This window comes from Diachasma alloeum, unplaced genomic scaffold (genome assembly GCF_001412515.2).
Source record: "Diachasma alloeum isolate Michigan unplaced genomic scaffold, Dall2.0 Dall_scaffold_00206, whole genome shotgun sequence".
Taxonomy (NCBI): Eukaryota; Metazoa; Arthropoda; class Insecta; order Hymenoptera; family Braconidae; genus Diachasma; species Diachasma alloeum.
Genome location: NW_021680371.1, coordinates 1,043,261 through 1,067,951, shown reverse-complemented (window position 1 = coordinate 1,067,951; position 24,691 = coordinate 1,043,261). Strand labels below are relative to the sequence as shown.

The window sequence follows — 24,691 nt, the reverse complement described above, 5'->3', positions numbered from 1 at the left end:
AATGAACTATGATCACAGAACGTCAAGTAAACATTTTCGAATCAATTTTAGGCATTGCAACTATTTATTACCAACAATTTAATTGTTCAAATCGCCCTAGGGCCCAAACTATGAAAGATATACGAAAATTTTCGGGTCACGAATCACTTAGAATTTGATGAGGAATAATTTTTGTCTTTTGTCAATTTCACATATCTCCCTTAGATTTCGAAATATGAACAAGGAAAGAGTTGCGTGACCCAACACAGCGCTCTCAAACCTACCGCACGCCGCAAGCAGAGAGCGCTATGTCGGGTCGCGTAACTAGTTTATTGCTCATATCTCGGAATCTGTGAGAGATACGTAAAATTGATAATAGACAAAAATTATTCCTTATTAAGTTCTAGATGATTCATAATTTGAAAATTTTCGTCTATACTTCATAGTTTGTGTGCTAGAGCGATTTGAACAATTTAATTGTTGATAATAAATAATTCCAATGCCTAAAATTAATTAAAAATTGTTTACTTGACGTTCAGTGATCGTATTTTATTGTTTAAAACAATAATTACGCATTAGAACGTGGGTGGTCGGTACATGTCTGAAAATCGAGGGTGTCCCGCAGCTCTAATATGTTTCAACTCTGTTGGACTTGGTTGATGATTCACAGTTAATATTCATCTCTTTAGTACTGTGTACCTGAGTCGTTTGAGTGTACGGGCGCTGTAGCGTCTATCGAGCTCCCGATGCTCGCCTGAGCGTTACGATAACACACGGGCCATCAGATGGGCATGTGTTTAATTATCTTTTTTTATCGCCTATATTAGACCCTCTTTTTATATTTTTTTCTGTTCTATATATCACTCCTCTGATTGATCTGAAAACCCACTGGCATGTCGACGACGCGAGACCAAACTATCAGTCTGGAAGTCCATTTAACAATTTCATTCTTTCCAACGATCACAACTGTGATCTATCTTATCTTGTGCCCTATTTTCCCAATCGTCTTAGAATTTCCTGGATAAATTTCAGGTGCAGTTACCCACACCTTTCTCCAATTTCAGTTTTCCCACTATGTTCCCACATGGAAAAAATATATATACATAAATATATGTCACTTATATCCGCTTATATGTGATACATTTTCCGGCAAAAAATGCAATATCTGAGATATATGTTGGATATATCTGTGTACTTATATGCCATCGGATATATCTAGCATATACCTGATATATAAGGCGAATATATTCAGGATATAATTCCGGCAAAATCACTATATCTCACTTATAAGTTTTGGTTTAGCGGGGATTCCCTCACGATGCGACCACTTAAGGATTAAGAATGAACAATTCGTCAGACATTTTGCCGAATTCATGACCATTCCGACTTTTGTTTTCTGTCTAATATCGGAAATTCAAATCAGTGATGCCACGAAACGAGACGAGACGAGAAACTACATCTTCTCGTCTCGTCTTGTTGTCAGGAAAGCATTCTCTCGTCTCATATGGAAATACGAGAGCAATTTCTTGTCTCGTCTCGTCGAGAATTGGGAGATTCTCTCGTCTCGTCTCGTCTCGGCTGATCTCGTCTTTATAATCCAATTTGCACGGAAAAAAACAGAGGGGCGAGAGGGGGAGGCTCTCTCGACTCTCGTTTCTCTCGTTCTCAACCGGCTTTTCTCGTCTCGTCTCGTTTCTATCATTGTCTCGAATGACTCTCCTTGTCTCGTCTCGTCTCGTCTCGTTTCTCTCGCGTCTCGCGGCATAACTAATTCAAATGGGCGTCAAACACATTGTTTTTGCAGTGAAATAAATCATAAAGATGTGTGTTTTGTATGTGTGAGAGAGAGAGAGAGAGAGAGAGAAAGAGAAGAAGAAAAAACTCATTACTGACTTGTTGTATTTTCAAGAATTTTTGATATAGTTGACAGTTTTTTTATCATGTCTCCTTTCCTCAGGTATAATTTTGTTCTCTGGTTCAAGGGGCCTACCATTGTTCGTGATGGAAGGAAAAAAGGAGAGAAGAGGATCAAACACATTGTGATACAAAAACACCACTTTTAAGGAAAGAAGTAATTATAACATTGCGGAGATATGGCGAACCGTCCGAAAATCGAAGTCGTCAGGGTGTCGTCAGTGGAGAGGAGGAATTTTCGACCGCTTGATGGTATTCAACTGCGGGCGACATACAGTCATGTGAGAATTGGTACATACTGCCCAGAGCCTGAGATGGATCTCATACCGTGTGAGAATAAACCACCCAGTCAAGGACGGAAATATAAAAAGGAAGTGGAATCAGATTTTTTAATATTTAGGGGGGGGGGCGGTGTTTTGGCCGCTCAGCTGGTAATACCGCTCATCCACACGCACGAAAAAATTGAATAGAAAAACCTATCTAATTCGCTAGAAAATTCTATTGAATTTCTATTAAACTTTCTATTAGTTTTTGGCTGATTCTATTGCCATGTTCAATAGAAAACATTGAATAGAAAAAGTCAACAGAATTCGATTTTTCTATATATAACTTATTCTTTTCATATATTTTCTATAGAATTTGCTCGACTCGAATTTTCCAAGTTTTTTTCATTCTATTCTTATTTTCTTCTCATCAAGAAAATCAAACGAAAAAAATTTGAGCCGAGGAAATTTTATAGAAAATATCTTCATAGATTAAGTTATACAGAAAAATTGAATTCTATTGACTTTTTCTACTGAATATTTTCTATTGAACATTTCAATAGAATCGGCCAAAAACTAATAGAACAGTTCAACAGAAATTTAATAGAATTTTCTAACGAATTCGATAGGTTTTTCTATTAAATTTTTTCGTCTGTGCATTTCTCCCCACAACCACAAACATTTTTTAGACTTTTTCTCTTTCAATATTGAAGATCTAATGTTGGAATGTATTCACCACAAAAATTTGATACCTTTGCATCTACTTTCATTGAAACATTCATTCTTTGAAGTTTTTAGGCCCTTACAGGGTAAAATTCTTAAACGAGTGTGTAATATTTTTTACTACACTGCAAAAATTTTCCCCTGAAATTTTCGGTAAGGGTCTTGGAAATTTCCAACAAATAACATTCTCACTAAAATTTCAAGGAATTTTGTCACTGCCAATTATAATTTTGTGGAAAAGTCCGTGGAAACTGTAACTTTCAGTTTAATTATTCCGGGAAAATTAATAGAAGAACAGGAAAACTGAGAGAAACCTCTCCCTACATTCCAGTGCTCTCTGAATTTTCGGGGAATTCCTTAAAAAGTCCGGGAATTTTAAAAATTTTGAAGGAATTTTTTGAAAATTCAATGGAATTTAGCAGTGAATATTTATTATTACTTGCAAATTCATGTAAATTGTGAAATTTTCATCTTTAGGCTAAAAAATTGGAACTTTACTCCAATTTCCTAAAAAAATTAAAGTTTCATAGATTTTTTCTTCCTAAATCGAATTGAAGGTTTTTTTTTCTGAAAATCCGGCTGAATTTTTTTAACTGAGTAGGGGGAGAAGGATTTTATTTTTTATGTCGAAATCCGATTTCATTCATTCAATCTAGTTATTTTACATCAAAGAATTTTTCTGTGAAACAACTGGCAACTGCAAGGAAAATATAGGGGAGGACGAGGTGAAATGGACACTTACTACTTTTCTCTCAATGTCCATAACTTATAGATAAGTTGAGGACGAGATAAAATTGATCAATTCAGTTCAGTCTAGGCTCTCCAAAAAAGAAGAAAATTGTACTTTCCGGAGAAAAAAATCTCATTTCGTTAGTAATTCAATATGTTAATAATAATCAAGTAATTTAATAAGTTAAGGTATCAAGACTAAAAAAAGTCTTAAGTGTCCTTTTTCCCCCACTCCCCCCTGCAAAACACTGCGGTATTATCCGCATTCAGGTAATACCCCTCACTCGATTTCCACTTTAATATTTCGAGAATAGCAAAATAAATAGCAGAAGAAGATTGCCAATTGCCTTTTCTAGTCAGAGGTGGTGATGTGGATGTAAGAAACGTCATTATTCCTCCGTTGAACGGTACATGCGCCGCCACCCCTTGTGCTAAGTGAGTTCAATTAGCGAGCGACGGTGCAAAAAACGGAAGTTCTAAAATGAACTTAAAATTTTCGAGAAATACCTATTTTCAAAATAAAGATGTCTGAAAAAATACATCACATGATCTTTTCTACACTGTTCAAAATTTTCGTGTGAATTTTCGGTACCAAATTTTTATCGTGTTCAAGTTCTACTGATATTTCAGGAAATTTTGTCATTGAAAAATCAAATATTCCATTGATTTTCTGTTCAAATGATCTGGAAATCAATAAAATACTTGATTTTTTAGTTCAATTATTTTCGGTGACAATTCAGAAAAATCCGGAAAATTCAGGGAAAAATTGAAAATGCATGTCATTTCGTTTCTGAATATTCAGCTTGCACAGAAAATTCAATTAAATTGCGAAATTTCCATTACACTCCCACTGAAAACTCATCAATTTTCGTGAATTCTGCTTACAACTTGAAATTGATTTAAAATTTCATAACCGTTTTTCCTAAAATCCGATTCAATGTCACTCTCGCGAGATTTAATAACAAGATCAAAGGCGCGCTCCGCGCGCCTGGCAATTTGATAGATTTTGCATGATTCATCACGTTATTATTGTAAGTTCATTGAAATTATCATGGTCTTTCACGTATACGAATTTCCGTAGTATTACTATAAGTTGAAATTCGTGGAAAGCGATGCAAACTTCTATTGAAAATCCATAATTTTGTTTTCATTGCAAAGGGATGGAAATTTCTATCGAGAATCGATAGGAGATACGACACAACTTATGAAAACTTGCGTTAGAAAGCGATGGATTTTCGATAGAAATCTATGCAAACTTCTATTAAAAGTTCTTGAAAAATTCGGCGCAATCCATGAAAACTTCAATTAATAATCAATATATCAGTAACGAAGTGGTAAAGCGGTTTAGTCGACTCATCTCCACATTGAGTTTTTAAGGAATATTTTGGAATCTAAGGGAGATAGCGAAATTTTCGTAATCACATTTGTTGTAGCTCTCAGTCGGCTCTACAGAAAAGGTTATAACAAAAATTTTGCTATCTCCCTTGAATTCCGAGATATTCATTGAAAACTGGTCAATAGTCAAAATTGACTTATACCGTTTTACCACTTCGCTACTGATATCCTCTGTTGGAAATTACCAACACCAACATTATCAGTATCATCAACATCACTAACATCATCAGCACCATTAATAACATCAATATTATTAACAAAATCAGCATCATCATCATCATGCATGCGAGTTCTCTTTCAGACATGTAGGAATAAACGTGTGCCTTTTTATATATCTTCCATGAAATTTCAAAAAATTTCCAACAGTATAAAAAAAAATTGCGGGTTATCGTGACGATAGTAAATATAATTAATTTCTCTCAACATATTTTTTCACTAGTTTTTAAAACCGTCTTAGCTTTACAAGTTTTAAAATTGTCACCAACTTTTTTTCGTTTCGAGATGTATTCATAGAATAATTAAAAGACACATTTAATGGACCCATAAATTATGAAAACTCCAGAAAATTGAGAACAATTTCACGAAAGATTTTCTTTTGAGTGGTAGAGGAATCATTGATATCTCGGTTTTTAGAAATTTGGGACCAGTTTCAAGACTGCTGAGGCGTCGTCATCAGGGGACGTACCTCGCAACTAAATCCTGTGATAACATTTATAACGTCAATAGAAATAGTACGTCTTTGGATTGGCGTTTGGGCCAGAGTCCAACAGATGCAGGTAATTCCCTTATATTTAAGAATTTAGGGTATTTTTCGAAACCATTTGTGATAAAACTGAATATTCAAATCACGTTTCAGCTCTCAACGCTCGTCAAAGCAGTAGTTTAGACTGGCGAATAGGCCGCAGAATAAACTCAGAGTGGCAAGACATCAGCTGTAGTGCTGAACAACTACATTCCAGAAATTTAAACTTCAACGTCATTGGATTGAGAACCCCCCCCACTGCTAAGTAAATTTACGTCCAATGTGACGGTTTTCTTAACTAAGGAATCAATTAAAACATTAGTGATTAAAAACTCCTACTCATCAGCCATTAACGGTCATCAACAACAATTTTAATCAAACGAAAAAAGAAGAGAATAGAGAGAAACCAAATTCTTTCTACCTTGTCAACGTTTTGAACCGAGGGACTACTCACTCCGTAATTGTGTTGTGACACCAGGATTTCGAAATTAAGTCAATTTCGGGTGATTTCAGAAAAAATGATTTCGGTGATTTTGAGCGGCAAGAGAGATGATTTCATGATTTCAAATAATTTGATCAATTCGAAATCAGTGATTTCAGAAAAAATGAAGACATTGAAGTCAGGATTAATAAAGTTGATAAATAACAGAGGTGGGGCAAAACGGGGCGTGTCAAATTATGAAAGTCAAAACTGGCAATAATAATTGGCAAATAATAATGAATTCGTTTGATTCCACTCCGCCAATCTTGAGCTAATGATGATGAAAATCGGTCCATATTTCCCCACTTATAATTCACAAATAACAAAAAATTTCAGAACTTTATATTAAAAAACAAAAGTTACATACATGATTTCACACATAGATTGTTATATCATCAAGGCCCGGGTGTACTATCTTTCGAATGTTATCTGGATTTTTTTTATCTTTCGTAATCCAAAATTGTCAATTGAGTGGTACATCATGTAGAAGTTCCCAAAGATTATGATAGAATGATTTAAAAAAATAGAAAAAAATCTGAACTTTTTCAAAGAACGTTTTTAATTGAGATTCAGAATGAGTTGAAAAAAGTGGAAATTACAAATATCTGATTCGCTGTGGCAAATTATCTATCAGCTAACATTTTCCATGGTGGATACTAAAACACTAACTTCTCATGGGAAGTGACAGCGAGGTATCTCAATTTTCAAAACAGTGGTATGTAGTCATCTGTCATTTTTATGTGATAAAAGTGTGGTTAAAAACTTCTCCAAAATATTACAACTTTTTTCAAGGGGCCTTTTCCGTAATAAATGTCTCTGTGCAGTATGGGAAAAGATTTACGAAATCAGTCTTCCCCCTGCATGATATTGGGTGACAGGCCGCCATTTGTCACCGTAAATCAGATACATTTTTCAATTTCTTGTTATTCAACTTATTCTGAATATAAATTAAAATGCTCTTTAAAAAAATTAAGAATTTTTTCTACTTTTTTAAAATTATTCATTCATAATTTTTCAAAACTTCTGGATGATGCAGGACTTAATTGACAATTTCAGATGACGAAAGATGAAAAAAACATCGAGTTAATGTTCGAAAGATAGTACACCCGGGCCTTAACTCATTTATTAAGAAATATTTTTTAACTTCTCCGCTCTCATAATTAGTGACTGTCATTATCTAGAACGAATTTTCCTGCAGATCAAAAATAGTTTCACTGCTCCGAAGACTTTCCCCCCGTCTTCCGAGGCCAAACAGCAAGAATTCCCTGCCCTCATCGTCTACCGTATGCCCGTGGATTCGTGTGGAGTACTCAACCGAGTCCGTAGACGATTGGCATCGTGGGGTATCCCAGGAAACCGATGTGAGCTTTCAACATGAGTTACAATTGAATGAACTCAGAAAAAGGATCGCCAGTGCCTCACCCTCCTCCTCCCAATCTCAGGTAAAATGTTCAATTTATTGTAACATTAACCCTGTGATCTGCACTGCAATCAACCGTGACGAGGATATACATTATCAGAGACAATCGATCGTTGAAAATTAAAATGAAAAGAAAAAAATTATAAGTACCCAGGACTATAGTATTTGTAAGATAGTATCAACAATTGTGACGTTAAAGTTCGTTGCCCGAATCGATCTTTCAGGGGCTTGTTACTGAAGTTCTGAGCAATGGACGGTTGGACATTAATGAAAATACTGAGACTAATGTCGTCAAGGTGGAGAATGGATCCAGTGACCTGCCAACGTAAGTGTCAATTTTTTTCCAGGCTTCTGCTACATATTGTCTACTACTGTCAGTACGTATGAAAGAATTCAATAGAAAAACTTAACGAATTCGCTAGACAATTCTATTGGAATTCTCTAGAAATTCTATTGGGATTCTATTAAAATTCTAGGGAATTCTGGCTAAACTTCTATTTGTTTTTGCGCTGATCCTGTGAGATATTTGATACACTGAGAAAAAAAATTTCTAAGAAATAGAAATTCTATGATTGATCCAAATCGTTCATCGGTAGAATAGTCGCAAAAGAAAATGCTATTGTAAGACACAAATATCGATTTGAACTAAACCAAAATTGGATTGTATGAAATCGATTTTGTTATAGTATAGTATATTTTGTTTATTCTATCGAATTTAGAAAATACTTGTTTTTGCGACAAAATCGATTTCATACAATTCAATTTTGGTTTAGTTCAAACGCTTCGGATTTGGCGCAAATAATTTTTTTTTCACAATTGCAATGGAAAAATAATCAGTTCAAATGATGAAGAATTGCGTTTGTCGTAAACAAGAAACTGCGCTTCGCGAAAGTCTCGCATCAATGAGTATCCAACAATATGTTCCTCATAGGCCAAATGAATATTTTATTGCATCTATGAATTCTGCTTTCAATCGAACAGATATTCTTTTGCGGGATATCGTGATGCTGATAAATTGGATAATTACATGCTTTATTCGAAGAAGATAATACCGACATTGATTTGCATGTACTGAAAAGTAGATAGTAACAAAAAAAAAGTTTAAATAACTGATCTCATTCTTTTTCAATCGAAAACATTAAAATTAAATTGATATTTGTGTCTTACAATAGCATTTTTTTTGCGACTATTCAATCGATGAACGATTTGGATCAATCATAGAATTTCTATTGATTAGAAATTTTTTTTCTCAGTGTAAGAAAAAGTCCATAGATTTCGATTTTTCTACATTAATATTCTTTGGGAATTTTTTCTGTAAGAATACTTGGGTATGAATTTTCGGTCGAGGAATTTCTGCAGGAAATATCTCAATATAAAAAGATCAAATTCTGTTGATTGTTTTCTATGAAATAGTTCCCATTGAAAAAAAAAATACAAAGAGGCCGCGGAATTTGTCAATAGGATCAGCGATTGACAAATAGAATGTCCAATAGAAATCCAATTGAATTTTCTAGGGAATGCGCTAGCTCTTTCTATGAAATTTTCATGCGTCTAATTTCCCTCTATATTTCCAATTGCCTATTCCATCGTAACGATGCTTCAGAAATTTAATTTTTATCCATGAATTTGCATGAGTTCACATTTCTCAATGTTCCATCGGCTTTGTCTGAGAATTAAGAACATGGTCATGTTTTGTAAATATACCCGTTTAGTTTAACAATAGAGAATCACTGGCGAGAATGACATGCCACATTTAGTCTAGGGGAGGAGCAAAATGGGTATCGGAGTTTTTGGTTGAAAATAGCTATTGATTAGAAACACGGATGAATTCACCAATATAATTTCTAAAAAATATATTACATGCGCAGAGTGAAACATACTTCGAATTTCTGGGCTGAAATTTCCAGTATACTTCTGGGAAATTTTTACCAAGTGAAAGTTCCACTGAAGTTTCGTCATTAAAGTCTCCCAATTTGATGGGAAAAATTAATGAAAACTAAATTCCAATTCAGTTATTCCATGAAATTACATAATAATAATCCGATAAAATTTTTAGTCTCCAATTCTCAATTTATGTCATTTATTCTATTCATTCTATCAAAAGTCAAGGATAGAATTCGAATTTATGGGTATTCTTTCATTATTCGAAAAGATATATCAATATTACACCTTTCCGGAGACTTTTATTTCTTGCCGCCTACGTTTTTTTACATTACTTTCATTTCTTCTCATAAAAATTAGATCATACAATTCTAAAATACTCATATCCCGCTCATATTCCAAAAAAATAGTGATTCCAAGTTTCCACCGTCACAAATGAAGAAAAACAAATTTTCTCCATTTTCTAGTCGATCATCCCTTTTTAAAAATTTCCACGAATAGATGGAGGGATTATTCTAGTACCGAATGAGATTTCGAATGACTTTTGTTTTGTGTATTTGTTTTGATCACAAAAAAAACACTTCTGATTGATCTTTAATATAATTCCTCTTCACTCAATGGGGTAACTTGTGAATTAAGGGGAAAAATATGTATAATAAGAATAAGAATGGATAAAATTAAATTAATCTCATTGTGAAGACGGAAATGAAAATAAAATAGCATAAATTAATCTAGCGACGGGCGCGAAGCGCTACTTTAATAGAAATCTATACCATCTCAAAACAAACTATATATATTTATGTAGATATTCATATACGTCATTCTTACATCGTAATAATCTCTAGAAACAACAAGAACAATGGATAAATTTCTAGAAAGTGTTTTCCAAACAAAAAAATATAATTCATTCAGTCCAAACTTTTCACCTCTTTCCTGAAGACACGGAAGTGAGTCTCTTACTCCAGATAACTGCACATGAGATTATAGAAGTATCCCTCGCAATAATGGTTAACGTACTTGTGTACCCTGCTGGTGTCCATGGTCCTATAAACCAAACAAAGATGATTGTCCTCAGGAGGTACATGAATAAAAGCTCCATCCGGCTCCTTAGGATCGACGTAATCAATAGTCACGTCCTCAGGTACTCGACTGGTATTAAACTGCATGATAACATCAAGAGTTCCAGGCCCAGCGTCAGATTCGTCAGTCTCGTCACCACTGCCCTCATCGTTCCCTGAGGAATCGGATGGAGATCTGATCTTCCTGACGTCAGATCCCTGAGAGTCATGAGAATCAAGAGGAAATGTTCCTCTTTCTTCTTCCCCAGCAACATCACTAGTTGTCGAGCTGTTGGGTTCATTTTTCCTTATTCTTCTCTTCTTCCTCCTCATGAATTTTTCTTTCTCCTCTTCAGGATTTTCACAGCTGCTGGAGGAGCCCTTCCTTTCTCTGCCCCCATTTTCCAATTTGTTCATGCCGTTCTCATGCTCTTCCACTTCTGCAAATTCTTCCTCACTCTTTGAACAATAATTCGGGTTCGACAGATCATCATCTTCTGCTTTTTCACAGCTTACAAGGTTTTCTTCATCTTCTTTATCATAGAGTAAAGTATAACACCCTTTAGTCCACCTCTGCAACTGGATCACCATCTTCGGTCTCATGTCCTTCCCATCGGGCACGAGATCCAGTTCTGTGTACTCCTTCAACAGCTTGAACATCTCAATCGATTTAAACATCTCGTAGAATTGTTTCAAGGTACTGGGAAGACTCTCCTCATCAGCTACTTCATAGTTCCTCGAGTCTGGAGGCCCCATCCTGATCCATTTGATCTCCTCACTCATTATCTCAGCAGAAATTTTGTTGTAGACTTCTTCCCGCAGAAAATGAGTGAGATAAGTGTAGGATTTCTTTTCCACTTCCCTTTGGATTCCCTTTTTGATGCCCTCGCAGAGGTAAGACTCCACCACCCAGAAACTGAGGTCTTCTGCAATTGCTGAAGGCTCGTGGAACTCTGATGCTTCGATTTCTGGTCTTGGGGGACGAGTGCTGGGGCTGATGGGGCCGTGGAACCAACCGTTTATCGTCAGTCTGCGTTTGTCAGGGGACGTTACTTCTGCCACTTGATGGTAAGTGTTGTCAGACACCTCGAAGAACACTAGGGAGTTGTACTCGGGGACTAAAGAGCGAACAATCTTCCTTGGGAGGCCGGAAGAGTCTGTGTCGAAGAGATCGAGGGATCCTCCATCCTCTGGGGTCCAGTTCTTCGAGAGGTAGAGAATGAAAGCTATTCGCCTGTCCCCCAGGTGATCGTCGTGACAAAGAAGATAGTCAGTGTCAGAGTAGGCCGTTGAAGACATCGAAATCTTCGTGTTTAGCTCGATCCCTGTGTTTGTTTGCATCCAATTTCGTAATTCGTTCTGGAACAACTGGTGGAGTTGTACTATTTTTTCGGTGTCCACGTTCGCGAGGTCCGACGTTTGCTCGAAACTGTAGAGGTCCGTCTCCGGTCTTCTGGTCTCAATGTCCGAGAGCTCGGTGATCAATTTCTCCAGGAAGTTTTCGCTATTCAAGAAGTTTGAGATCTTGCAGACGCGGAAGGGGGTGGCGATCACCTCGAGACTGGGGCTGTTTAGGGGGGTGGACGCCTGCCAGTGGGTCCTGAAGAGGGACTGGAAGTCTTCCGTGGTGAGGGACTCGGAGAGGATTGAGGACTTGAGTTTTTTTCTTTTGGGTTCATCTTCAGTCATGATTGAATCTATAGAGAGAAAAAGAAATTGCTGGTTCCAAGAAAAAAAATTATTCCAGAAACAATACTTTCTTACATAAGTTTTAATACTAAAATTTGAGAAAAAGTTTTAAAATTTTTTTTAGGCCTGTTGAATGATAAAAAAGCCATGTAAGAATGCCCAGAACGTTAATTTCTGAATTTTGTGTTTTTTTTTATTGAAGCATTCAAACCTAAAGATTTACTCTGCTATTGAGAAAATATATACAAAATTATAAATCCGTTAGGATCAGTTGGCATTGCGTGTCACTGTCCAGAACTGAATATTGAGGTTTAAATTGGAATTGAAAGAAAAGCATCGATCTTCACAGCTGAAAGCCTAGCACTTTATGAGGCTGTGAAAATCGCAGTTGCAGCTCCACATCATAACTTTCTCATTGTCTCTGATTCCCTTAGTGCACTTCGTTATTTATCTTCGCCCATATTCAATATAAAAGCGAGTAATTACATTTTACATGCCAAGGAACTCTTGCTGAACAAAAGCAATCAAATCAAATTTCAATGGATACCGTCGCACAGGGGTATTGAAGAAAATGAGGAATTTTGTGTTTTAAAAAAAATTTCACGTTTCAGCACAGATCATTTTTTTTTGGGTTTTCAGTGAGTATTTCCGACGGAAATTTTCCGTTCTTTCGATTGAGCATGGCGCCAATTAGCTCATATTATTGAAAGTGCTTTAAAATCGCCATAAAAGTAGATAATTGTGCGTACTACCCCCTTCCCCCACCTCGTTTGGATATTTTTTAATTTTTTTATCCAAAGTGACTATTTTTGAGAAACGTATCAAAAAATTAGATTGGAACTCGGATTCATTTTATCCAAATTTTTTTTTTTCAGATTTCGTTTTTCGCAATTTCTCATTTCACAATTCATTATCTATCGATAATTATGGACCATAAGTAATGAATTTTTGAATAAAAAAATAAAAAAATGAGAATTTGGGAAAAAATTTTTAAAACAAAATTTGAAAAAAATTATTTTTGGATAGAATGGATGCGACTTCCAGTGTAAAGTTTCGTAAAAATAGTCACTTTGAGTGAGGAAACAAAAAAATCTTGAATCGAGGTGGGGAAAGGGCGTACCACGCACAATTTTCCAGTTTTTTTGTGATTTGAAGCATTTTTGACTATGTGAGCTAATTGGCACCATGCTCAATCGAACGAACGGAAAATTTCCGTCGTCATATTGAAAACCCAAAAAACAGTTGACCTCTGCGGAGGCGCAAAATTTTGTCAAAAACCCACAAAATTCAAAAATAAACCTTCTGGGCGTAATAAAATTTGAAAAAAAATGGAAAGAAATTTTTGAAGCCTTTTGAATGATAAGAAAGCCATATATAAGAAGCTTCAACAAAATTAAATTTTCGAAGGTACAAAACCATACCAATAATTGCCGAAAACACCCATGAATTGAATTTGTTTGTGTTAACATTTACGTGGATCATTTTGACATATAATCGATAAATTAATTCGTACCTTTTCAAATTTCACGGTCTACTTCACTAATAAAGATCGCAGCTGAAAATAATAGTTCAGCACTTGTTTTTATGGAAGATGCGAGCCCCACGTGGTGCTCCAACGGCATGCGCTGTTGAAATCAATCTCGATCACCTCTCGAATCTGTAATTAATAATTTACATTTGCATAACCAATTCCAAACGCCTTATTTCAATTAAAAAATGTACCTTCTAGCGACAGAGCAGTTGTCAAAAAATTTGCGACTTTGTCATTTTTTTTTACCGTCTGTCACGCCGGACACCGTTCTATCCTGCACTGCGGTAAATCCTCACTGAAAACATTGAGTTTCACGAGTTTGTCGCAAGCAGGACTGTAGTTCGGCTTTGAGGGGCCCCTCGCCTAGTCAGTATTGAAAAAATTACCACGTGGGTGAAATTTTTTTCAATTTTTTCAACAATTCTCTGCGAAAATACTTCACATGAGAAAACAAATTAAATAAATAATAAATAGTCCCACAAAACAATCATTACATTTAGTAATTATTCTTTAAAATTAAATCTACAACGCGACTGACAGGTGAATATTGATCCCCCAAAGGCCGTGAGATGCCGCTTCCGTCGTTTTGTAATCTCGCGGTGGTCAGTTTTATCAAGATGGCCGACTTGTTTCCCACGTTTGACGGATTTCAGTGACGGATAACCGTGTGAGTGGTTGGAAAATAATAACGTCGTGGTCACACCCTCGACATTGAACCTCCCAAATCATAACAAATAGTCGTTGAAACAATCATCAAAAATTCACCCACAATTCGAATAGTTCTGTACTGTCACTGTCAGGTGTGTCAACTCGTCAAGTGTTCCGAGAGCGTAAAAAAGCGGCAAATAAATCGCGTAACGTGGAAGAACCTGAAATGTAAGTAGAATATTCTCCCAAAAGTATGTTGACAAATTCATTTTCAACGAAATCTATCGACCTTTTGGTGAAGAGGATTCGGTTCTTTGCGGGGTTAAATGGGGGGGAAATACTTGAGGGGAATGGGAAAAGAATTGGGATTGCCACCACTACTCTTTTATCCCCACTCGGTTCCTTAAAAAACACCGTTGGTTCATTCCTCGTTTTGTTACGGTGTATGCCAGGGATTTCGCCTCCTGGACAATACTCCTCTGCTTGCTAAATAGTACACGAAATACCTCGGTTCGGTGCACTTGAGCATTTAGTAACAATTTCAGTGTGAAAAAGTGGAGAAAAGGATGATTCATTTTTAAGATTTTATGGTGAACTGTTTCAGCGTTTAAACGTTGAACTTTACACGTTCTGTGAGTGTTATCGATTCCCAATCAATGTATTTGTCTCTATTATCGCCGGATATTTTGAACAAGTTTGAGTAAATTTGCTTATTAATTTTTTTGAGTTGAATTTTTTCCAAACTAAAAAAAGGCTCCATTTGTAAGTGTCGTAATAGACAGTCGTACGAAACGAATTCGTGAGTTTGGGAGTTACAGTTTCATAAATCCTCCGAGGACGAGTGTTTTATTCTAATTGTGTCACTTACCTGCGAATTCACTCCTACACTCAATCCCGCACGTCACCTGTTATTACCAGCGCATGATACGTACAGCTGGTGAGTTGAATCTGCTCGTGACTCTCATAACTTAGAATTTGTCTGTGAACCTGAAACTAGCAGAATATTCGTCAGCGGAAAATTCAATTTAGGGGATATTTAAGTGTAGGAGAGTCTAATAATCATATGAACAAATGTTTTTCAAGTGCGAAAGATTTTGTGCATTGAGGGCGAGTGGGGTAAAATGGACACTTTAGACTTTTGTTTTAATTACTCATAACTCAGAAATAAATTTATCAATTGAGCTCAGTTTAGGCTCATTACAAAGGAAAAGAATTGTTCTTTGCAATGAAAAAAAAATTATGACATTTTATCAACATTTCAAGCCGTCATTAAGATTTTTTAAAAAGTCAAAAGTGTCCATTTTACCCCAACCTCCCCTACTTAAGGATGTACTACACCCTTTTGGCCAAAATCCACGTTTTTTTCATTTTTCTGACAAATTATTGATCGGATTGACGCGAAATAATATACCGTTTTTGCATTTTATCATTATTGACTGACTCACGAAGTTTCATGGTAGATAGTGCAATCATTTTCCTACGTTTTTTCTAAAGTTTTGTGAATTTCCGAAAAGTTTTAGAAAAAAAGTAGGAAAATGATTGCACGGTAATGAAATTTCGTGAGTCGTTAAGTAATGATAAAACGCAAAAAACTGTATATTTTTTCACGTCAATTCGATCAACAATTTAGAAGAAAAGTTCAAAAAACGTGAATTTTGGCGAAAAGGTTGTAGGGGAGGTTGGGGTAAAATGGACACTTGACTTTTTTTAAAATGTTAATGACGGGTTGAAATGTTGATAAAATTCAAGAATTTTTTTTTCATTGCAAAGAACAATTCTTTCCCTTTGTGATAAGCCTAAACTGAGCTCAAGTGATAAATTTGTTTCTCAGTTATGAGTAATTAAAACAAAAGTCTAAAGCGTCCATTTTACCCCACTCTCCCCGAATACATCCTTAAAAACATTTGTACACCCGTAGATTCGCCTAAGACAAATCTGCTGTCGAATCTTTCGCTAGTTTCAGCTTCATAATTTGTCTATTTCGTCGTTTATTCTGATTGTTGTATCGTATGGAATGTTAATGATGTGTTTCGAGAAAGGATTGGGGATTGATTGTTAGAGGGTTTCAGGAGAATTCGTATTGATGAGATGGTGGAGGGATTGAGGGGTGGCCTTGCTGGTTTTTTGCAGCGCTAGAATTCGTTATACTGTTCGAAGAAAACGAAATTTCATGGACAGTTGACTACTATTTTTCAGGACAGTGACACTGAATGCGATTTAGGGGGAAAAAATCATGAAATTTTAGGTTTCACGGAAAATTCTGTAAAATTCAGTGAAAGACGAGAATTTCTTAATTTATTTGACTTTCCTGAATTTTTTCCCCCTAAATCGCATTCAGTGTCAGTCCTCAAAATTCAAGAATATATTTACCGGAATTTTCTGGTTTTCAATTTATTTTCAGGGAAAAATGGAACTGAAATTTACAGTTCCCTTTGATTTTTCCACGAAATTCACAATTTTTAATGATAAAATTGACAGGGTGCATTCACACGCTCCACGGTAAAATTTACGCGAAATTACGAGAAATTTTCGCGTGGATTTACGGTCACATATCCGCATTTCTGGTGGCAAAAGATCTCGAACCTCTCAAGATTACACACCAGTTCATTAAAAAATGTAAAATCAGAATTTAAGATAACTAAGTATTAGCGTCCACAGCGAAAGACCTGAAACAAATTTGTACCAAATATGTTACCGCAGCAACTACTATTTTCCTTTATAACTTTCGTACATCTTAATGAATTAAATAACCCACTGTAGGTTAATACAATAAATAAATAAAAAATCCTTATCAAAATCACCTTCAATCGAATTTGAGCTCCCCTAGAAGAATTGCATTCCAGAAATATCAGGAAGGCGTTTTATCCCTCGTATTTTTCCATTTTCAGGTCCACTTGACTCCAAATTTCACTGTTTCAACATATTTACTAAATAGAAGTATTTTTGTCTTTAAATGGTCAACTCAGTAATCGGCAGCGACTCGATTAGGTAGTTTACATAAATGTGTCTGTTTCGGAGGAGGAACTACAGTTCGATACATCTCTTACGTTAATCTAGACTGATATTCGTATTCAACGAATTAATATTTTGAGAAAATTATTTACTAGCCTGTCTGCGCATCACTTATCAATTGATTCGATGTGTCTAGTTTATTGTCTAGATTTAATTTGAGAAGTAGAAGTTGAAATTACACGATCTCCCAGATATCCAGGGTAAAAGTTACCGTGGAGCTCGTGAATAGGCACTGTCGATAAAATTCCGTGAAATTTCAGTGGTAATTAAATTCGATAAAAATTTCCATAAAGTGTACCGGAAATTTCAGACAACAATTTTTAACGGGGTAGACATAGCATTAGCGAATTTTTATCGGCATTTGTAGTGACGATTTTGATAAATGGAACAAATATAACGGGGTTTTATCAAAGAGACAACAAGTTACGGGTGTATCGACTGGCTGAATCGTGTCGACCTTGAACGGTACTTTCTTTACGCCCTGCTGAGACATCTAGACGTGATTTGTTGAGAGATGAATTGTTTAATTCGCCTGACAAAGCGAATTCGTGGAGTTTGTTTTATGAGATTTTTAGTGCGTTTCTCATTGAATTTGCGCTTTTATTTTTACGTAAATGTTGCAGCACTAGGGCAGTTACAGGATGCTGTTTATGTAGAAGATATTTTAACAATTGAGTCGATTATTAATTGATTACGTTATAGATGCACATGTGAAAAAATTAACTAGAAAACTTTAGCGAATTCGCTAGAAAATTCTATTGAAATTCTCTAGAAATTCTATGAGGATTCTATTAAAATTCTCGGGAATTCTCGTTAAAATTCTAATTGTTTTTTGCGCAGATTGTATTAGATATTTGATAAGAAAAAGTCAATGAATTTCGATATTTCTGTTTGAATTTTTCTCTTGAGATTTTTTCAATTAAAATTATTGGGGACGGATTTTCCAAGTTTTCTCCACTGTATTTTGTTTTCTTTTGCATTATAGGATCCGAGTAAAAAAAACTTGGAAAATTCATGCCCAAGTATTCTTAACGAAAAAATTCCAAGAGAATATTTCTATAGAAAAACTGAAATCTTAACTTTTTCCTCCTATCAAATATCTCATAGAATCAGCGGAAAAAACAAATAGAATTTTAACGAGGATTCTCTAGAATGTGAATAGAATCCCAATAGTATTTCTAGAGAATTTCAATAGAATTTTCTAGCGAAATCGCTAAGTTTTTCTATGGAATTTTTTCTTCAGAATTTTTCTGATTTCCATAATTTTTTCATGGAATAATTCAATTTACGCCCTCCGTTAATTTTCATTGACGAAATTTCGTGAAATCGACAATATGAATATTTCATGACGAAAATGGGAGAAAATTGTGTTTTATTTATTCAATACAAGAAATACGTCCGGCAATTTCGTTCTGACATAAAAATGAACTCGGTAGTTATCTAGAAAATTTCCTATTGGAAACAGATACATTAAAGCCCATTTTGTTCTCATTGTTTCTCAGATTCAAATGGAAAACGTTTCCAAGTGAAAAAGAAATTGTCAATTATCTGGAGAGCTGATAATGTAAAACAGATTGTCTGAAACGAGCGGAAACGGAAATTTCCCCGGCTTCAATTCTGAAGCATTCCTCTGAGGACGCCTTCGAAATGAAACCCAACTTTCTCAAATCAAAGATTAATCTTTTTGAATGTTCATTTTACTCCAGTGAAAAAATTTATCATGAAGTAATGAGGAAAGAAATGATTGTTTATTCATCAAAATTCTCAGCGAATACATGATCGAGACAATAATATTTCCTCCAAACTCTCTTGCTAACAAACAAGTTTCTCAGGAAAAATAGTTTCACTGGGAAATCTCTAACTATCTGAACTTTAATACTATAGTTTTTTGGGAATAGTTTCTGAATTGATGAGATAGTAGTACTTACTCTTTTTTTTCAATTTAAAGCATTCAAATCATTACGGCTTATTCTGCTAAGTTTGAAGGATACAATATAACATAATATATAATATATAATATCTATGTACAAGGTTCTTACATTTTTAACACTGCTTATATACATGTAATAATTTATAATTTAATATTAGAGCTTATCAGAAATTCATTTATAATCTTGAGAGCAAGTACTTACTCTATTACAAAAAATTGCAGGCGACTGTACCTTCGATACAGCTGTAATTGTACGTGGATACGGCCATGGTCTTTCCTTCTTTCTCGAATTACCTCGGAACGTTTAGAATTTTCTAGAATTCCGATAGATGGCGCTGCACATAAGGATCGTTTCTCAAAATGACCCCCCATATTGAAACCATAGACGTATCCACGTAAAAAAAATTGCAATTTCGTGGGCAATCGATGAGCCATTTTCTAGAGTCACATTCAGACAAAATTCAAATGATTTTAAAGAGACTCAAGTAGAAGTAATGCGGAAATTTCACAACTTACGTCAATTTTTAATTAAATATACATACTCAGTATTGAATTGAGTTGAATTGTGTAGTGGAGTGGTAAACTTGGATAAGTGCAATTTTTTTTTGAAAAATTTTCTATTGCTTGAATCGAAAATTCTCACGAACGTGGTCAAATTTGTGAACTGTTCAGACAAAGTTCCCCTTTTGCAGTTATCCTAGTTTACCACTCCGCTACAGAATTTTCAATTCATTAAAAGTTGAAGAGTATATTTATCTCGATTTTCCTCATTTTCCCCAAATTTCTCCATTTAAGGATATTCTATTACAGTTTGGTATAGACCATACTGTAGATTCAACCATTTTCAATCATCAAAATTGTCAATCGAAGTGCGTGAGAAAAATTGGAAAACAAACCATGAATATTCAGCGTCATTCAAATTACATTTTGCACAGAATGATTATTTTTTTAAACGTTCGTTGATTATAAATTAATAATTGAAATTGTTTAAACTTTCGGCAACCTTATTTTTTTAGACATGAAATCGATTTCTGGTAGAATTCCGAGTATAGATAAATTTGTTACAATTCCGAACAAATGATTTTTATAGTGGAAAATTTATTGCTCATGAATTATTTATAGCAAATACTGTTATTTTCCAAAAGTGAGCTTTTTAAATTATTTCATCAATCATCTTCCAAAAGTAAACTTAATTCTTTTAATTCTTTTTCAGATTTTTAAAGCATTTTCCAACGCTTCAATATCGAAATTCAAATTCAGACCTGCACAATTTAAATAATAAAATGATTGTCAAATGTCCGGAAATTTAGGATCAAATGGGGCTCAAATGAAGGCTCTGATGTACGACTACAATAGTAGAAAAATCTTTCATTGCAGAAAAAATGCCAAAGTACTTGAATATCCTTAATTGAGCCAAAATTGATTTTTTCCATCGATTTTCTCACCAAATTGTGATTTTTCAATGACAAGATTTATTGACATTTCCGTAGAAATGCCACTTATTGAAAATTTCCGAGATTACTACAGGAAATTTCAGAAGGAAATTCCCAATAGTGAATCCCTCACCAGTGGATAGGTAATCCCGAGGGTAATCCCACCGATAATAGCTAGTCGTATGAAATTATTCTGTTGAAATCAACCTCGCAGCTCGAATGGATCTCACCGATTTATCCACTTTATATCCAGCGTCACATTTCCTGCCAATTGTCGATATCTCTCGGACTTTATTGAAGAAAATACTTTTTTTTATTCTTCTACACGTATGAAAAAATCGTATAGACATTTCATTTGCGGATTGCGTATAGAAATCCTATAGGCTGTCTGTATATAATATTCGGATATTTCTATAAGAAGTATTTCTATACATAAATTTTTACATAAATTTTTGTTTTCATACGAAAGATGTCTAAACGCACCAGAGAAAAACATAGAAAAGTGTCGCAACTCCATACGAACTGTTTCTATACATGTGACAGTGGGTCGTATAGGATCAAACCTATAGAAATCGTATAGAAATAATTTGTAAAAAATATCCGTCTAGCAATATCCGAATATCATATACGAAAATTCTATAGAAATTCTATACGCAATCCGTATATAAAATTTCTATATACTTTTTTCATACGTCTATATTTCTCCTATCCATCTCATTTCTCGGAGTTCAGCGGCATCTGTAATTGCAATTGGGGTTCAACGGGTCGATTAATTAGATTTCGACTGTCTGCAATTATCAGAGTGTCTGTTGCCCAGTGGGAGAGACAGAAGGGAAGTGCAAAAGCAGATGGGAAAAGTTAAATGCAGAGATTACACAGCATTGACCTTATCAAGCGTTTCGACGTTAGGCTATTGTTGCCTCGGTCCATTCTCTTCCTCTCTTGGTTTTTTTTTCGTTCCATCACTCTGCTCTCTACCTTGGAATTCCTGAGATTTGAAGCGCAACACTTGGCTGATTATAATTAACGCAATAAATTCTGTGACTGTTCTCACCCCCCTCACTCCAATACTAGTCTTGGTGCAATTAATTGCGTGGGCGCGTATCGATACACACATGTGAACGCTCTGACGTATCTGCATCTCAGTCAGGCTTTTGCCTTTTTCGGAAGTCCGGTTCCTCCAGTTTTACGTTACTAAAAATAGAAGTAAATCATTTACTAGTTTTTTCAGTGATTTTTAGGTAATTCCAATACTATCCAGGTGTTTGCAATAATCACAGGAGATATTTGGCAATCTCCGTCATGAGATTTTACAAGCAAAGAAAATTCTGTTAAAAATCTCTAAGAAATTTCAGTAGGCGTATCATGTTTTGGCCTTTCAGGAATTTTAAAGAAAATTCTAGTGAATGGCGCAGTAATTCTAGTAAGAATTTCAATATTTTAATCACAAATTTTACAAAGTTTTTGTCATTTTATTCAAAATGTTGTTATTTTTACTAGAATACACAATACGGTGCTAAATTCAGGGGTAATTACGTCATTGAAAATTCATAGGTAACAACTTCATGAGAAAATCAATGATAATTGTCTTCATTTAAACCTTTTTTAAGAACAAAAACTCTCCGAAACGAGCTTTAGTAAGTGTAAAAAATAAGTGTGGCCCATTGAAAATAAAAGAGATGGACGATTGAATGATAAATCTTCCATTAATAATTTCCTAATATTTTTCGTGGAGATGATTTTAGTGCACAGAATTTTCAGTTTTAATTTCGATTTTAATGCTTCAGAAATTTCAATAAAAATTTCAATTTTTTTTCAACAATATAGAAACAAAAAAAAATATTCGGCCAAACGGTTTTGCTTGCGGGGGGCTTTTAAGGATTTTTTTCTGCATTGTGCGGCCATAGTTGTCAACGTTTTACGTGCTCCAAGTTTATATGTTAAGTGACGGAAATTCAGAGTGGGTGGACTGTTAATGACAACGATCGTGTCCCCTCAATATTCAGAACAAAAGAAAGAGGAAAGAGTCGAGACATTTCGTTCGTTATGACTTGACAAAAAGTGTTGGGTACAGAGAGTATATGAGGGAGGTGCATGGAGAAAATTATGATGATTTTTTTTTCTCCTCTCGTGTACGTTTTGTTTCCTTTCGTGCTGTGCAACCGAGCATTTTAATGGGCAATATGTATTGGTTACTTCACATCCGGTAGCGTCACGGACTTTTTGTCAGGTATTTCCCGCTATGGAATAAAATGCAAGTTGGAATATTATAAGATTTGAAAATTTTACGATTTTTTCCATCTATCCATGGTGATCGCCTATTTTTCTTCTTCACAATGGGTACGAGCATCATTTGAATTGGATTGATTCTTGGAGAATGAAAAATACCTCGAAATCTGCTGAAAAATGTGAAACACAAACTGAAATATCAAACATTGTATTACAAACAATGTCACAATTATCAAACATTATATGGGACATTCCATGCCGAATCGGCCACCATGGTAATTACTGAGTCCCATTTTGAAATTGTGTGGAAAAAATGTGTATTCTGATCGGCATTCAGAAAATGAACAAATTCATTAATTTTCGAATGGCCCTTAGCCAAAAATTAATTAATTAATTAATTAATTAATTTGAAAATTTAAAAAATCGAAAAATGTGTTATTAAATGTTCCTGCGATACTGTATTATTTTTATTGGAAAAGTACTTGGAAAACCACGAGAAATCGTTCTTTACTTATTGAAATCCGCTTATTCGTTTGCACGATGGGTTTTTAAAAAATTGAGCTATTTTTACGAATCTTGAGCAAACTAGTGATGCTAAGATCATGAAAATTTACACAAATTCTTTATTTCTATAGTACTTAATGTTGAATGTGCCAATTACAATTTTTGAAGTACAAAAAAATTAAAGTGGCTGAGTTGACATGGAATGTCCCATATGATTAACCCTTAAGGGGAAACGGAACCCCTGTATCTGTATGAACTTTTGGAATTGTTTTCTCCTGCAATTACTATTTTTTATTCATTAAACTACTTGTTTGACTCAATGTGATATTAAGTAAGTCGATAAAATAGTTTCATAGATAGAAATTGATAATTATAGAAGAACACAGTTCTAAGATTTGATATAGACAAAGGAGTTCCGTCTCCCCTTAAGTGGTCGCAGCCCTCCAGCGAACGTAGTTGGTCGCACAGTAAGGGAATCCCCGTCCGTGTATTTTACGATTTCGAAAAAAAAAGTTGAACAAAAAAAATTATTCCCCATTCACAGGTAATTTTGAACTTTCAATGAATGGGAAATGGGGTTATGAAAGCGAAATAGTTGTCAGATAACCCAAGAAATCGATTTAAAAAAGTGCAAAATAATGACATTTTCAGGTTGAACATGAGAATTTTCAGCGAGTCGAGTTTTCAGAAGATTTTAATAATTCATTGGTGTAGGGGAGACCGGGGCAAAGCGGGGTGGCCGGGACATAGTGGGGTACATTTATAAAAAAGACCAAAATTGAGAAATTCAAGGGGTTGATAAGGGGTCGATCAGGGATCAATAAAAAATCAAAAAAGCGAGTTGATAACTTTAGGATGTGAATAGTGATTGCTAAAAAGCAATATAAATATGATAGAAGCTCTGACATCCGTCTCTTTGCCTTAGCTACCCCGCTTTGCCCTGGTCTCCCCTAAGTCTGGACCGAAAAAAAGATGTTGATGTGCTCCATATATTTGAAAGTAGGAATATAATTTTTCATCACGCTGTGACGAAAAGTGAACTTTTCGGCACGCTCCGCGTGCCTAAAAGTCCAATTTCCGCCACATTGTGATGAAAAATATTGTTCGTAACTCGTGAAAAAATGTTTTTT

The 24,691-nt window shown here is 35.0% G+C and overlaps 2 protein-coding genes across 3 annotated transcripts in view; one reads left to right on the top strand and one right to left on the bottom strand.

The window, feature by feature from the left end:
• LOC107036201 overlaps positions 1–24,691 on the top strand; it is a 54,923-nt gene that overhangs the window by 8,159 nt on the left and 22,073 nt on the right. The window contains exons 2-6 of the mRNA XM_015253984.1: positions 1,962–2,263; positions 5,637–5,779; positions 5,860–6,010; positions 7,425–7,668; positions 7,871–7,971. Coding sequence (XP_015109470.1) covers positions 2,073–2,263; positions 5,637–5,779; positions 5,860–6,010; positions 7,425–7,668; positions 7,871–7,971 — 830 coding nt within the window. The 5' untranslated portion in view covers positions 1,962–2,072. The remainder of the gene's footprint in view (positions 1–1,961; positions 2,264–5,636; positions 5,780–5,859; positions 6,011–7,424; positions 7,669–7,870; positions 7,972–24,691) is intronic.
• LOC107036200 (prolyl 3-hydroxylase OGFOD1) lies at positions 10,305–14,101 on the bottom strand. 2 transcript variants are annotated; one of them, XM_015253981.1, is made up of 3 exons: positions 13,997–14,101; positions 13,788–13,931; positions 10,305–12,304 (listed from the first exon to the last, which is right to left on the bottom strand). In XM_015253981.1, the coding sequence occupies exon 3, from the start codon at positions 12,272–12,274 to the stop codon at positions 10,484–10,486; it is 1,791 nt and encodes a 596-aa protein (XP_015109467.1). In that variant the 5' UTR covers positions 12,275–12,304; positions 13,788–13,931; positions 13,997–14,101; the 3' UTR covers positions 10,305–10,483. The 2 variants fall into 2 exon arrangements, with proteins under 2 accessions (XP_015109467.1, XP_015109468.1); XM_015253982.1 differs by having other exon boundaries at positions 10,305–12,282.

What these genes read in the sequence shown, in the direction of transcription:
- LOC107036200 (XM_015253981.1), bottom strand. Translation starts at nt 12,274, where the DNA reads ATGACTGAAGATGAACCCAAAAGAAAAAAACTCAAGTCCTCAATCCTC.